This window comes from Haliaeetus leucocephalus, unplaced genomic scaffold, assembly GCF_000737465.1.
Source record: "Haliaeetus leucocephalus isolate CR32 unplaced genomic scaffold, Haliaeetus_leucocephalus-4.0 Scaffold140, whole genome shotgun sequence".
NCBI classification, from domain to species: domain Eukaryota; kingdom Metazoa; phylum Chordata; class Aves; order Accipitriformes; family Accipitridae; genus Haliaeetus; species Haliaeetus leucocephalus.
In genome coordinates, this window is record NW_010972576.1 from 8778087 (window position 1) to 8794778 (window position 16692).

Here is a 16692-nt window from a genome sequence, read left to right on the forward strand (position 1 = left end):
TTCGTCTTCAGGTACTAAAAGGAGAGTGCTTTTCTTTCCACATAGCAGCCGCTTCCTATTTATTTTCTAAAATATGCTTTTCTGCATTTAAAGGGAAGTAGTCTGAAAAGTTAAGATCCCCCTTTCAATGCAAAACCAGTTTGCAAAGGAGTCAGTTGGAGGGGGGTTTTTTTGCAACACAATTTACTCCATATATCACTGCATCTCATGAAAGGATTTCAAGCAGCCTTGTGTTTCCCACTTTCCAAGGCAGGATAGTTCATGGAAAGGGAATCACAGAGTGCCACATCACAGGTCAAGCTTGCAGAAGGGGTATGACTCCCATTTTGATAATCTCCTCTTCTGGCATCAGCGTTCAAATTCTTTGGAGCTCAGGGCTGGAGCAGTTCTCTGCACTGTAGCCTGGCACTCCGGCATATTCAACACTTACTGTTGGCATTATTTGACATATTATCACTGTGACTGTTCGACAAATTGCTTTTTGGCATAGAAGCAACTGCCATAAGTTCCTCTTCCTTGTAGCTGCACCTCCAGGAAAATGAGCAAGTGGAAAAAGAGAAGGACAAGGAAGAGAAAGATGAAAGAGAGATGTTGCTTGAGCCTGAATTTTCTCAAAGCAGCAACATCATGTGCACTACAAAACAACTGATTGTGGTTGAAAAAAAAAAAAAAAGGGCTGTGTTGCAGGTTTGGGGTAGTCAGGTTTGGTGTAGACGTTCTGCATTTGGTTTCCTTCCCTAGCGTTATGCAGGCAGTGTGTCAGCATAAGAGTTTGTCTGCTGAGAAGTGTGTAATTATTCCTACATGAAAAGCCACAAGTCAGCTGTTAACCTGTTTGGCCTGGGGAGGTGAACTGTTGAAACTGCTTTGACAGGGTGGCTTTGTGCTGTTTATTGCATGTGGCAGGTAGCAGTTGGTGGGTGTTTGCCAGTCTTCCTGAGGATACTAGTGTCTCTGCATGCAACTGCTCAGCCACTTGCAGGGAAATGTGATCTTGGGACTATCCTGGCAGCAGTAAATTAGATATGTGTTAGGATGAATATGCTCAGTTGTGCTCCAATGCCCAAGAAACACTTGATTCATCATTTATACTTCTGGTTGATATGGAATTTTTTGTGAACTGGGGTTTTCAAAATTTCTGCTTGATATTCCTAATGAGACAAGGGTGCTTTTTCAGCACACCTAGCAGTATGGGCATGAACTTGTTTTCACTCCAGGACACCCTGCTTAATCTCTGTTTCCACAGCTGAGGATGACTTTTACTTTGGGACCAGAGCAAAGAACTACCAAACTAACGCCTAAGCGTCTTCCAGATCACAACAAAGATTATGTTTGAGAGACTGACAGGTAGATGGCATGTACTAGCTGGACGCCTGGAGGCAGCGGAGTGGATATGTGCCCTGAATAATAACGGTATTCCCCGTTTCCTGCAAGGTTTATGAAAGTGGGGGGATAAGCAGCTTGTAACATATCCGCTCCTAAATAATGGTCACCTAGCATGTGTTGTAAGCATAGCCTACATAGCCTACTTCAGGTGTGCTGTTGGGATATTCTGGAGAGTTGTTTGTATGTATGTGCTTTATACACTTTTATGAGTTGATAGATGTCAGTCAAATGCGAGGCTATCTTTTGTCAATCCCCAGGGGGGGTGTGATTGTGTGCATGCATTGTTCTCCTTCGTGAATGTCAAACATTGCCCATGTTTTATCTTTCAGCGTACAGTGAATTGGAGTGTCTGGTATGTTGCCTTAGACAGCTTTGTTGCCTATGTGCAAAGTTTGTTATCCTGCTTCTAGGGCTTTGGTGAGTTTTAAGCATGGTGCCTTTTTTAGCTACATTGTCTAAATTTTTAGCCAGTTCAAGTGTTGGGGCCTCTCAACTGATAGGTAGGTTCATTGCCTGTGGATTACATTAAATGGATCCTTTAGAGATAAATCACAGTTTTAAAACAGTGCTGTTTTGGCTGTTGGGGGAAAACACTAGGAACATCTGCAACACTAATAACGCTACAAAATGGAGGAGTTGAGCTTCATAAGGATTTAAGCTTACAGCAGAAAGTCTGATGGTCAGGGTGGAGATCTTTCCTCTTGAGAGTGGCTTGAGAGCTCTTTGTTACTGGAGCGGCGTGGCTGCCATCTGGTGCTTAAGCTGGTTAAAGGACTCACCTCCTGGAAAAAATTGTGTTCCCTGCCAGATTTAGCTGTAAGCTCTTCTGGTCTTATTTAGGACCAATGCACTGGGTCAGCAGACTTCAGAGCTTCAGCCTTGGTGATAGGGTGTGAATAAAAAGAGAAAGTAGAAAGTAAGTTGCAGGCTTTATGTGTATGTAACTTCCTAAACTCCATCCTGTTCAGACTTTTGCATCTCACCTGTGCTCTTAATCTGATCTCACGCTGGCAAATACCTTCACATCACCACAGAGTGGTTGAGGTTGGCAGGTCATCTTGTCCAAAGCCCCTGCTCAAGCAGGGCCGCTTAAAGCCGGTTGTCCAGGACCAGTTGTCCAGACAGCTTTTGACAGCTTTTTCCAAGGATGGAGACTCCAAAACCTCCCTGGGCAACCTGTGCCAGTGCTCAGTCACCCTCACAGTGAAAAAGTGTTTCCTGAGGTTCAGAGGGAACCCCCTTGTTTCAGGTTGTGCCCATTGCCTCTGGTCCTGTCACTGAGCACCACTGAAAAGAGTGCTCTGTCCTCTTTGCACCCTCCCTTCAGGTATTTATACACATCGATGAGATCCCCCCTAAGCCTTCTCTTTTCCAGGCTGAACAGTCCCAGCTCTCTCAGCCTTTCCTTACAGGAGAGATGCTCCAGTCGCTCAGTTGTCCTTGTGGCTCTTCATTGCACTCTCTTCAGCATGTCAATATCTCACTTGTACTGAGGAGCCCAGAGCTGGTCACAGCACTCCTGATGTGGCCTCACCAGTGCTGAATAAAGGGGAAGGATCACCTCCCTCATCCTGCTGGCAGTACTTTGCCTAATGCAGCCGAGGATACCGTTTGCCTTCTTTGCAGCAAGGGCACATTGCTGGCTCATGTTCAACCTGGTGTCCACCAGGACCCCCAGGTTCTTTTCTGCCAAGCTGCTTTCGAACCAGTCAGCTCCCAGCATGTACTGGTGCATAAGGTTGTTCTTCCTCAGGTGCAGGCTTTGCACTTTGCCTTGAACATCATGAGGTTCCTGTTGGCTCATTTCTCCAGCCTGTCCAGGTCCCTCTGGATGGCAGCATGATCCTCTGGTGTATCAGCCACTCCTCCCAGTTTTGTGGTCATCTGCAGACTTGCTGAGGATGCACTCTGCCCCACCATCCAGATCATTAATGAAGATGTTAAACAGGACTGGACCCAGTATTGATTCCTGGGGAAAACCTTGTATTTTTAAAATGTGTCTCTGATGTATAGCTCTAACCAAACAGATACTCATCTTTCAAGATGGCTACTCAGAAGAAATATTTCTTTTTTTATTTTTCTTAAAAGGTATTAAAAAGCCACCTTTTTGCAAAACAGTGTATTTGAACAAGTTACTTTGGTTATGAGTTATTTAAAGTAACTTACACCCTTAATTTGGCAGGAGGGAGGAGTAAGAGGCTGCCATCACAACAGCATGTGGTGCTCAGACAAGACAAAAACACACTGGTCCCTAATTTATATGGTAGTAAATAGCCTTCAGGCACATGCTTAAGTTCATTCCTGCTCAAGACAGCACAATAAAGCCAGTGGAAATTTTCTAGTGGATTCAATGGGACCATGTTTTCACTAAAACCTTTCAGAATTTAGGAGTTCCTTTAAAATAGTGCGTAATGAAATAAGATGGCAAACAGCAGAGGCTAAGAGTTGACCTGATGTTTATGTCACAAGAAGCTTAAAACTCTCAACCATTTTAGCAGCTATTATGCAGCAACTGGTAAGTCAGCAATACTACATCAATTTACAGCTGAAAAGCCTATAAACTCAAGTGAGCAAAGAATCTTCTATTACTTTTTTCAAATGAGAGACCCACAGTATCATCTGTAAAAAAAAGAAAATGTAAACTTTTACGTTTACAGAGAAAGGGTATGCTACAACAGTCAGTAGGTAAATGCTTCCCTATGTGCATTATTACAGAAAGTTGGAGGCATAATATGAAATATAATCTTGCTAAACTTCCTTAGGCTAGGCAAATGAATAGACAAGCAGAAACCAATAAAGGTATTTCAGTATTTTTGCCAAAATTTTTGATGTTGGTTCTCCTAGAAGGAAAGGCAAACCAAGACATTTCAGCGGGTACTTATTTATGTTATTGTTTCCTTCTGTTTGTTATTGCTTGCTAAATTTGCGTAATATGGTTTTGCTGAAGGAGATACGGAGCTGATATGCTGAATATTTTGAAAAAGCTGCATTAATTGTTTGCATGTTTCCAGGGAATTAAGATGGAAAGAAGGTTATTTTTCCATGTAACATTATCTTGGTACTGCAAGGTTTTTGTGAAGTGTTGGGTTCTTTGTCATTTTGCAGGCTGTAGTGGGCTCCTCATGGTCATGCACCCTGTATAATCATTTAAAAAAGAGAATAGGACCTTCAAATTGAACATATAACTACTTACATCACCAAAACTTTCTCCAGACAGGGATAACTCCAAAACCAACCAGCGCTTTCTCCAAGAATTGCCTTTTCCTAAATATCTTAGACAGTATTCCCCTCTGCTCTTTAAAGACACTTAATCTCCTAGCATATTTAGCAGCAGTTTTGTCAGCAGATATTGCTTATTTTCTTTTGTTCAAATATTAATTTAAGCTTTGTTACCAGAATATAGCAACATTTCCAGTAAGGACCTAGATTGCATTGTTATAAAAATATTTTAGTGGATTATGAAGAAATAAAATATATTCTCCATTACTTTCAGCCTTTTAAGTCATGCTTTAATTCTACCCCCTTTTTTGGCATACATGATTTCACCAAGAGAAATCTATGGCTTCTACTGCAGAGAAGGTCAGACAAGATGATTATAGCGTTTTTTGCTGGCCTTAAAATACATGAAATATATGAAATAGTTTTACCTTGTTAGAGTTGACTTTCCCGAACACTAAGTAGTATATCTTGTAATGAACACCATGCTACACTAGCTGCTTTAAAGAGAGCTGAACTGAATGGACCCTTACAGAGGTACAGTAAAGATGCTATGAAATATTTTTTTACTCTTGTGTAAGCTACTGGCGCAGGCGGGAAAAGGTTATTTTGTGTACTTGTCTGATGAGCTATCTTACCTATGTGAAACTTGGTTTGTTTGAAATTATGCAGTAATGGAAAATTTCTATCACTGCCAACTATACACAATTTTGAAATGATAGAAGATAGGTTTCTGGATTTTTTTAGAACATGAGGGAAATTATGTCATTCAGCTACAAACACTAACTGTTATTTTAGAGCAGTATCTCTTTCATGTAAATCAGTTATATGGATTCCTTATGGGGGTCACATTTTGAACTACTTATACCTCCTAGCTGTGAGTCTCCTTCTTTCCCTGACAAGATTTTGTTTCTATAAATATATTTGATATTGACAGATAGAGATCACAGAACAGAATTTATATGCACTAATTACATACCGACAAAGACAATACATTCTTGGGTCATTGGTTTACCAGAAGGAAAAAAAAAAAAAGTATATTCCCTACTCCAAGAGAATCATATTTGTTCTTTCCCTATTTCTAAGACTCTCAATACCTAAAAAAACACCTAGACAGCATAGTTTTATAGCCATCATAGATAGCAATATCGCTGAAGAAAATATTTTAAGGGAAATTTTTCTATTATGAATGAAATCTGATTCACTGAGTGTCGTCCTACGGTGCAAAGTTCATACAGGTTTTTTTTCTGACTGAATCCTACAGCAGGGAGTCAGTACCTTTCTGGAATAGTAATGCTTCATCCTGTCATAGGTGTCTAAGCTATTTCTGCATGTTGTCAAACACACTGAACCTGACCAGTTAACACTAGGGATTGATTGTAGGTAAGTAAGTTGTTAAGTTTTCGTCTAATCACAAAAAAGGCTTAATTATGGGAATTTACTTTAGGGATAAAAAAATCTGGCTACTCTGTGACATTTCATTCCTAAAACAGGTGTCATCATATATATATATATATATATATATACATTAAAAAAAACAAAAAGACTATTTTCTCTTTTTCTTCAAGGATGCCTTGGTCTCAGTAATCTTGTCATAAAAATGAAAAGTCAAGTCAATTAAAGGGCAATTAGTATTTCTTTTCTTGTAATCAGGATAAAATTTGCCCTTTTTGTTAGTTCTTTGATTTCTCCTTTGCAGACTGTATACTGAGCTGAGGTGTAGTGTCACTGATTAACATGACAGTAGCTGAACATCATTTGCTAATGTACGCAATTTCCCCCACTGGTCTTATAAGTTCGGCCCCTATTTCTTCCAAAAGTAAGGAAGCCAATTTATTAAACTCAGTTTAATGGAAGGTTTTTTAATTGTTGTTAAAGAATATAATGTAAAAAGGTGAGTGTTGGCTAAGTACAATTCATCTGGGGTTTTGTGTCGTTTTTTGTGAAAGAGCAAGCAGTGCCTTTTTCAGAAGGCACATGTTCATTAGAAATCTGATTTGTGACATTCACTAATTAAAAGTGACACAGGAAAGCCCTGAACTTAAAGATAAGTATGTATGATTATTTTTTTCACAGAAGGTAAGATAATAAAAATATACAGAGACACAATAGAGGTTTGAGTTCCTTTCTGTCCAGCTGATAAAGCAAAAGCCTCATATACCAAAGTATTTAAGATTCTTATCCTAAACATAACAGGAATACATCTGTAAGCACAATGTCTAATGCATTCCTTCACATTTTAAATGAGAATTTATAAGCAATTAATGTAGACACTGTATTTTTTCTTTCTTTTCCTAGAAGTATGTCTCAGATATAGAGCGATACAGTATATAGACAATTGAACATGGTATATTTAAATCTTTTTGAGACTACTACTCCTAAGACAACTGTATCCTGGTATCTTATCTAACTGAATACATAGTCATATGAATTTCATTTTACATACAGAATTTCTGGTACTATAGGAAATTATGTTAGGTGACATTAGAGTAGGAAAATAAATTACTGTATAATTAGAAACCTGGTAAAACCTAAACATCTATATAATAGAAGTTAGTTGTCAAAGGTAATTGCCACCTACAAGTCAGTCTTAATTCAGATGATCTAAAGATATGACAATCAGGTTCTGGTGACCACATGTCAGGCCTGAGCCGAGAAATGGACTTCACAGCTTTCAGGCAATTGGTCATCAAAAAAATAGGTAAGGCACAAGGCAGACATCTTTGAACAAGTTATTATGTCTACATGGCACATCAAATGCTGTACAGAAATAGTTTGGCTTGCAAAGCCAGAACACCTGCGTTAGCATAGCAATAAATATCAGCTGAGTAGCACACTCTTTCAGAAGGGCTAATTAGCACTTGTGCAGTTTTCCTGTTTGTATTTCCTTAGTGTTTCCTCATGACCTTTGTGTCAAACTTAATTGCTCATACTGCATGAACTGTGGTCTTTTGAAGTGACCCTTGTGTTCCCTAGTTCCCAAGTTCTATCAGTTTATTTTGCATCAGTTATGCAAAAGAGGACCTTAAGTGTAGACACCTATGACTTTCTATATGACTGTAGCTAAAAGTGTGGCACAAGTGGCCCTTAATTCTTGGGTTGCACAGGGATAGTGAGACCCAAAGTGCTGGGTGAACATGGGGCCGATCCAGTCCCCTTGAATGGAGCCTAGAAGGTCCATGACCAATTATGACTTGGACACCTTATTCTAGACTCTGCTACCTATAACCAAAGGTGGAGCCTGTGTACAACAAGAGCCTAATGAAGATATTTTCCTCATCATTGGATGCAATAGCTGTGGCTACCCAAAGAAGCTGAGGGGATAGGAGGTCAGTAAAAAAAGATGCCAAAGGCATCAAGAGAGACAGAGATGTTACAAGAATTGCTGGAGGAAGGGGAGCTAGTCTTTGCTAAACACAGGATGTTTCCAGGATTAGGTATTTAACAGATATTTAAAATGGGTGTAAAAGTCCATTGCATCTTCCTTACCATTGTGTCCCCAGGTCCAAAATAAGAAAAGTTCATCTGGTAAAAATCACCTTTTCTGGATTGACTTTCTGATCTTGGGGAAGTCTTAGATACAGACTGGGTAAAATAAGATTTGTTGTCTCACATAGTATGTCCTGCTGTTCTGTAGTCACATCATTGAAAGATCCACACTATTTAGTAGCTTTTCATTATCATCAGTATTTTTATAGTTATTTGGAATTTTAAGCCACAGGGTATAACAAGGTGTATTCAGTATCATTCAAATGAATTTTGTAGCATTTTTGAAGAATATGACTAACACTGGTGAACAGCTCCAGAGTTCCAAATGTTTAATTCGTAGGACATGGTAAAAACAGCTGTAAAATTCAAAATTTTCTATTAGCTTTACTAATGAGAAAAATCTTCCAGTTAACCCTTGAAATGCAGTATTGAGAATGCAGAGTAGCGATTTACTGTAAGTTACTAGAGATTAATGAGAAATTCTTCACTGTTTTCTTCCTACTTTATAAAACAGCATTACATCCTTTTATACCTTGTTGCCTCAACTGTGCATTATACTTACATAAATGAAATTTTTCAAGGGTAATTCTATGCTGTGAGAAGATGAATATCTTATTTAAGCCCTCTGTGGGTTACTTATCACACTGTATCACCACTACCATAAAATCCTTTTAGGACATTAGCTCACCACTATAGTTCACCTGTATTCAACTGGCCTGTTGGTTAAAAGGGCATTATGGGAAAGAGGCATGCATTTTAGCATGTCATAATTTTTGCTTTCAGTAAGTAAATAAAGATGTTTGAAAGGCAGAAAGAGGAATGTTTCTGATTTATGTTAACTGCATTCATTTTGTAATGGATGACAGCAGAGCTTGCAAATTGATCAGCAGCTGGTTCTTACCCATAACCTGTTGATACTAGTCCATGCCTTATTTTGACACACTGGACTTTATTTCTTTCATGTGTCGCATGTTGCCAGAAGGCAGCATCATTTGATCAATAGGTGTAGATCTGGGTTGTAAAAGCTACTCTCATGTTCGAGATGCTACTGAAATCAATAAGAATGAGTGCTTTTTAAGAGACTTGAATGAAGAACAATTACCTGCTGCAGCTAAATTACATTTTGTATTTGATCATCTCTAGGCTGGAAGCTGGTAAACACAAAAGTGAGGAGGTGTAGAAATTAAGGAACTGACATAGTGACAGATGTGGCATACCAAAGTACTGAGTTAACCTGTGTTTTGGTAAATTAGGTCTGCACTTGCATAAACTGTCAGAAGTGTGAAAGGCATCTGAAGGGATATAAATTCAAAAGCGTGATGCAGGGCTTCATCCTTTCCATCCTTCGAAATATAGAGCTATAGCACCTTTTTTTTATTTCTGGACTTCTTTATGTTGCTTTATATTTTATGAATTCTGGGCTAGGCTGCAAATGGAGACAGTTCTGCAGAAGGTGCTGCAGTCCAGCTGAGACCTGACAAAGGCCAAGTGAGCTATGCTGGACTATATAGTTAATATTATATTGCAGAACACATTTTATATTCCTCATGTAACAGCAAACACAAAATAATTAAGCAGTAGAAAACCTGAGGAAATCCAGGAAGTCTTCATGTTTCTGTCAGAATAATTACTCTCTCTAGAGCGTGCTTCCATTAATACCTCTGAAAGCAAAAATACTTTGGGGTGGTAAAACCTTGTTCTTCAAATACACCGTTATTCGTTGGTTGTCCGGGTGTGCTGGATACACTGATGAGAAAGTATTTTGTTTGGTTTTATTCTCTGTGCCTGCTGTCAGAATGATGTATTTAAGAAAGCTGCTCTACTTGGAAGAATTACGTTATAGGCATCTAAGACTCCCAGATGCCTCTGGGCACAGGCATCTTAAAAATCTGCACCCTTTTTTAGGTGTTTTTGTATTTCATGTCTTTTTCTGTCATTTTATATCAGTACTTTATCAGAAGACAGTCAGCAACAATATCCATTTTTTAATGTCCTGCAGCAGTATTGTCTTGTCGTTAACTCTTGTCATATTTCACTCATTGGTTTTGAAAATGGAAAGTGATGAATGGCTGCAGTGGTTTTTTAATAACATGTTCCATTCTGGAGCTTTCTATAAGAGTAGTCAGTTTTCATTACTTTAAAGTGGGTCATTGAGGGGTTTGGGGTTTTTTTCTTAATATAAGATAAAGTTGCCAGAATGACAATCATAAAGAGGAACCATCAAGAAAATTTATGGAAAAAATACTTTAGGAATATTAAGTTGCCATTTTTTGTTCAATCTTAATGTATTTAGCACCAGTGTGGAATAATCAAACCTAAGATATTTAGATCTTTCTCATATTTATGTACAGTAAAACACCAGTGATCATGATACCAACCTATCAAAATTTTACAGCCAATCAGATTTTAATAGAAATCTTTTTTTTTTTTTTTTTTTCTTTTTGAGAATTAGACTTAAGCAAGAAAGCATGCACTTTTTTGTGTTTAATGTGATCAGGAAATTCAAATCCACATGTTTTCTTACACTTTCAGATCTATTTGAAACAACAAAGGAGGCTTTTTTTTTCCTTCTCCATATATTTAAAATGGGCTACTTCTGAAAAAAAGTTTCAGAGCCACAGTTGCATCCTAATTGCAGCCCATTTCCTCAGTCCACAGTTAGGCAGACTGTAGGGTGGCATTCGGGGATTTCTGGGGCAGAGAAGTTGTTGGTTCTAGCTGAGCTACTGAAAAGTAAAAGGGAAAGAGGTGAATGGATTTTTTGCTTCAGCAGTCACCAGCTGGCAGATCGGCTCCTTGGAGCACTGCCAAGCAGCAGTTTACAGCAGCCCTGCAGCTGCTCTAGGCTAGGCTGGAACACAACTGGCACGAAGCCACCTTCAGCTTTGGACAAGGACTCAGCCCTCAAATTGGCAAACAGATGCCTTGGGATTGTGGCTTTGCTCCATCACATCTAACACTCATAGAATGCAGTTGATACCCAAAAGTCCACCACAGAAAATTTTGCATGAAACATTTACAGGAAGATAAGGAGAAATAGGTTAAAAATAAAAGTTCAAGTTTGTCCAGAGTATTTTTCTTATTGGTGCTGCATGTGTGATTCTCACTGTTGTGCATTTCATTCTGGGATATTTTTCTTATTCTGACCAGACCATCAGGATTCTAAATAACTGTAAAATGGGCCAGCAAGAAAACTCAGTTGGACTACATTCTTTCAAGCTAAACTATCTGAATTCAGCAAATGAAAAACAACAACATACAATTATTTTCAATTCTGTATGTTGTGATTTTTATAAAAATGTTAGAATTATAAGCAGCATTGGACTTTTTATTGTCAATATTTTGGGGGGAGAATAATGTTATGGGGAAGGGAGAAGGGGAGAGGATTTCTTGTTGATTTTGACTCCTATCTGACCACTGTTCTCTCTTTTCCTGATTAGAAGCTATTCTTTGGTAATTTGTCATAGATAACAATGATAGTATTGCTTTATGGTGGTGTTTCTATTAAAATCCCTGTTCATTTCATGTCTAACTATGCATTTGATAGAATGAGTCTGTCTTTCCATGTTAACCACCTGTGTCTTATTGCTGGAGACAGGGTCAAACCAATGTCTTAGAATACTGATGGCATATTCTAAATTTCTATTGATGTTTTAAAATCTAGGTAAATTAGCTCTTAATTTGTCACCACCTGGTATTTGTTTAATTATTCAATAGAAGGGGAATTTCAGCAAGTTACAGCTTCACAAAACTAAGACCTTCCCTCACCACATATATATTATTAAATATTTATTGATACACACACACACACTGTCTCCCCCCTTTGGCCAACAACCAGAAGTAAATATTTTGGAGGCCTACAAATCCAGCATGTATTTTCTAAAATGAAAATATTTCATGTGAAAGGGAACCTTGATAAGGAAGAGGAAAGAAACACCACAGTGCCAGATATTCAAAACAGAGCATTTCATCAAGATCAAGTTAAAAAAGCAATATTAAAAAATCATGTAATCATGCCTTGTACCTTTTACTGGTACCCACTTTCAACAATATGCCTTGTTTTGAATATGCTTCTGCACTTCTCATTTTCAAAACCAGTTGATTCTGCTGTATTTACTGTAAAACCTACCTTGTTGGTATAACTTATTTCATAAGAATTTTTTCCCTACAAGTTTTTATTTTTTATTCTATTTCAAGAGACAAAAGTAAGTGCTAAGCCATTCTTAAGACTATAAGACAATTTCTATCCAAGACCTCCAGCAATGGTCATGCTTCTCACTGGAAGTGGCCTCTGTAGCCAAGGCTACAAAAGTCTGCAGCAACATGTTTGAACTCCAATTATTCACATATCATGCTGTTTATGACTGAGTAATCTCACTGAATGAAGACAAGAACAAGGATAGTTGCTGATTAAACAGATAAATTATATCCTTTCATTGGCACTTCAGTAGCAGCTGTAAGAAGAGAAACTGTTCTTAATTCCTAGACTTTTTACTGAGCAGTGTATGCCACTACAAAAAGCTCTGAGGCATTTTTATTAAAACAAGAATATACTGATCAGAGTGCAGTATCAGTCTCTATTTTTATGAATGTTGGGGGGAGGTTGTGATTCATCTTAAATATATTATAATGTTTTCCATTAGTTTAACTTCAATTCTCAGACAAAAAGTTGAGGCAAGTAATCAAACAAACTATAAGCACATAGAAGAAAACGAGATGAACAAGAGCCAATGTGGATTACAAATCAAATCAATTGCCAAACCAATCTAATTTCATTCAACAGCACAGTAACAGGCCTTCTGGCTAGAAGAAAAGCTGTAGATGTCAGATTTCTTGCTTTTAGTAAGGCTTTTGGTACTGTTTTATAAACATACTATGCAGACTAAATGAAACAAATATAGAGTAAATTGGAAAACTGTCGTTGGAAATTAGTTACCAATGGCCAAATGTTAAAGCAGAAGGCTATAGTAAGTAGGGTTTTATAGTGTTCAGTACTAGTCATCTATTACCTGAATGATGGAGTAGAGAATATTCTTATTAAATTTACAGCTTACATGAAGTTGTACAGGATGGAAAACATGTTAATGGATAAAACTGGAATTCAGAATGATCTTGATACTTTAGACAAAAGATCAGAGGAAAAATGATGAAATTCAACAGAGGCAAATGAGGAATTATGCCTATGTGACAATAATCAGCTGAACAACTTGGTAATAATTTTGTAGAAAAAAATCTTGGAACTATTGTGGACAACCAGGTGAACATGAGTGAACAATTTCATGCTCTTGCACAATGAAATTGCTAACCTCATACTGGAGTGAATTAAAAAGAAGCAGGTAAAGTCCTTTGTAGGATTAATAGTGCTGCTTCTGCTTCCTAGTGGTAGGGGATTACCTTAAGTGCTGTACTCTTGGGCCATCTACTTCAAGAAAAAATGCGGAATTACTGAAGAGAATCTATAGAGAAGACAAGTGTGAATGACTCGGAGTCTAAAAGATGAGTCCTATGACAAAAGATCAATGTGATATTTTTTCTTCTAGAGCAGAAGAGATTAAGGGGTAGCTTGTCAGCATTCTTCAAAGACATAAACAGGTATTCAAAGATCAAACAGCAATTCTTTCTTCATTTCCATGGTAGAGATAGAGAGAAGGAATAGACTTGCAGCCAGAAGGATTCAGTTTAGACATTAGGAAGACCTTTCCTAAAAGTAAAGGTAATGTAGTGAAAAGGGTTAGCTGAGGAGGCTGTACAGATTACATTGATGAAGGTCCTTAACAGCTAGTTAAAAAAAAAAATGTCAGGAACAACATAGGGATAAGCTGATGCTAACCAGAAGTGTAGAATAGACTAGATGTCCCATCCTAAAGTTCCTCTCAGTTCTATGATACCAATCTTTACATTGTCAAAGGGCATAGGGTGACATATGGTAACTTCAGAAACATTCCCTTACAACAAATGCAGGGGTTTTTGGCACGGCATTGAATTTGTCTCTCTTGTCCCAGTAGGAAGATTTTATTTACTGGCATAGAAATAAATAAATTTTGAAAAAGTGATTGAACTTACAGACAGTTCTCCTCAAGAATGATTCCCTAGGAATTAAATTGAATTTCATCTCAACATCTGTGTGCTGTAGGCATAAAAACTTAAGTGCTGTTTTCCAGAAGTGTTTTACTCCCATTATGAGTCTGGGTGCAATCAGCACTGAATCAAGTGGGAAAAATGCTACTCCGGTACTAATAATTTTTGAAAATACTATCTCTGGTGCCTAAAATGCCCTGCAATACTTGTATCCAAACCTGCATATGAATCTGTGTAGAAGCATGACCATTAGCATGCCTACACTAAGAAAAAGATGTAAGCCGTGAATTAACTGTATCGTTCTTCTGTGTTGTTTAAAATAGAAATGCATGTGAAGTGATACAGATTGTCCTGAAACAATGTATACAAGTTTCCTATGGAATCATGGAAACATCCTGAAATATTTTTAGCAAAGTATTGTTGTAAGGCTTGGGAGTATTTTTTATTTTCTCAGATTTATTCTGCAACGTCAGAGCCCACTAGGGACCAGACTTCTGAACATTCACATCTTGAGTAGTGCATTCCTCATCTCTTTGTGAGCTGAGTTCCTGGGGCTTCACCTCTAGAAGCTACCTAGTGCAGTCAGTCATGGAACAGGCAGAATCCTGCTGTGACTGTATTAGCATTTTCCCCTCAACACTTTATACACTGAGAGTATATTTTTTAAATGTGTGAGAGAAGATCCCACAGCCCCATCATCTCCTCTCCAGCCAGGTGTTCTGTGGAGGACAAAAAGAAGCATCACACTAAGCACACACTGGAAATCTGCAGTGATCTGGCTTGCCATGCACAGATACATTCCCCTTATTTAAACAAATACAAATGCATGCATGTTCACACAGCATCAAAAGTTGCTAACATGCTGGAATTCTTCTTGCATTGTATTTTTTCAAAGCAGCTGAAATAAAATTATTGCTCTGCTCTGGCAGAGCATTTTGGCATGTATTTAACTGTAAGTACACAACAAAACACCTAGATTCAAGGGACAATGAAAATTAAGCATGTTTTGAGCTTAACCAAGGCTGGAAGATATTCACAAAAGATGTTCTTTACATTTTGTAAGTATTGGAGAGTATTAAGAGTTGAACTCTATGCAATCAAAATTCTTTTTGTTTCATCATGTGAAATGCTTTTGAAAATCTGTTTACAATTCATGGAACCTTTTTATCCATTCATTATGTTCTGAAAAAAAATTCTCCTCCTTTGATTTAAACTATTTTTTTTAAAGAAAATGCTGAAATCATTACCTATAATAAGCTTTTTTCAATATTACTTCTGTTAAATATGAATGAACAATACTTCTATTTTATGCTAGCAGAGCTTTGGGAGTTTTACCAGTATTTGAGATTCGTCTTTTGTTTTAATCTGCCAGCCCCGTGTGCTGTACATCTGTAGTGAGGAGTATTTTATATACTCTACACCATTTTCCTAATATGTTCTATTACAAATACAGGTTTTTTTTGTTTCCCCAGGCTACATATCCAAACAGAATGGTGAGCCAAAATCTCAGCACAAGGGACAGAAAGTCAGCACATACTCCCACCGAGGACCCTTTTAGATACTCATCAGGCAACCAAGCAATGGCCTATGAAAGCAAGAGCTGTCAGCTGTCTAATCTGTGTCTGAGCAACCTCTTAAAAGAGAAGGAGATTGTGGAAGTCATCAAGCATGCTAGAGGCACGTACGAAACCCTCGCTTCAGAGGCCACCCAGAACGGTTTGGCCACCACGACACCAAGTACAGCAAAGCCAGCATCCAAGGCAGACAGCTATCCAGTGTTCTCAGGAGCTCCAAAAGACCCATCAGCTGCACCTCGGCAGCATACCACTTTCACAGGGAGACTCGGACAGCCTCCGAGGGGACCCATCTCTTTACACATGTACAGCAGAAAAAATGTTTTCCTCCACCACAATTTACACACAGCAGAGCTACAGACTTTAGGTCAACAAGATGGGTAACAAGGTGCTTGTATTCTTGCCATGGATTAAAGAGGAACATAAGCCCACCTAGAGCTCAGTCTTCAGTTTTTATCTGCTGCTACTTTCACCTGAAAAAAATAAAGTAAAAAATTAACGTTGTCTGTAGGTTCCATACTTTCCCATCTGGAACTGTGGCAAAAGGATGAACTAGACTAGATTGATTTGTCATGCAAAAGTCACCATGGGTATAATAAATGGGACCATTTGGCTGGCATTGCTAGTCCAGTATTGGCTAAATATGTATATTTTTTTTCCCTCCATAAGCCACTATCATTCCTGAAGCTCTAGAAGGTGATCTTAAATAATATGTGTATGTTTAATAATGTTACTGTTAAAGTAGATGTGAGGAATGAATAGATAAGTAATTAGTAAAGCCTCTTGAATTTCATAGAGTCTAGGGAAATAAGGAGTCAGAAATCTTTGAGGATCCTCTTTTTACACCTTTTTTTTTTAATACAATGAGCTTTGCTCACTTGTAGAGGTATGTTACCGCTTCTTACTGTATGTATTTTATGAATGGCTCGTGCCACAAGTAGAGGAAGTG

The 16692-nt window shown here is 38.0% G+C and overlaps 1 protein-coding gene across 1 annotated transcript in view; it reads left to right on the top strand.

The window, feature by feature from the left end:
- The window catches only part of CCSER1 (coiled-coil serine-rich protein 1), a 635129-nt gene extending 618888 nt beyond the window's left edge, over positions 1 to 16241 (top strand). Inside the window, exon 9 of the mRNA XM_010586161.1 lies at positions 15642 to 16241. Coding sequence (XP_010584463.1) covers positions 15642 to 16127 — 486 coding nt within the window. The 3' untranslated portion in view covers positions 16128 to 16241. The remainder of the gene's footprint in view (positions 1 to 15641) is intronic.
- Positions 16242 to 16692: the final 451 nt, after the last annotated feature.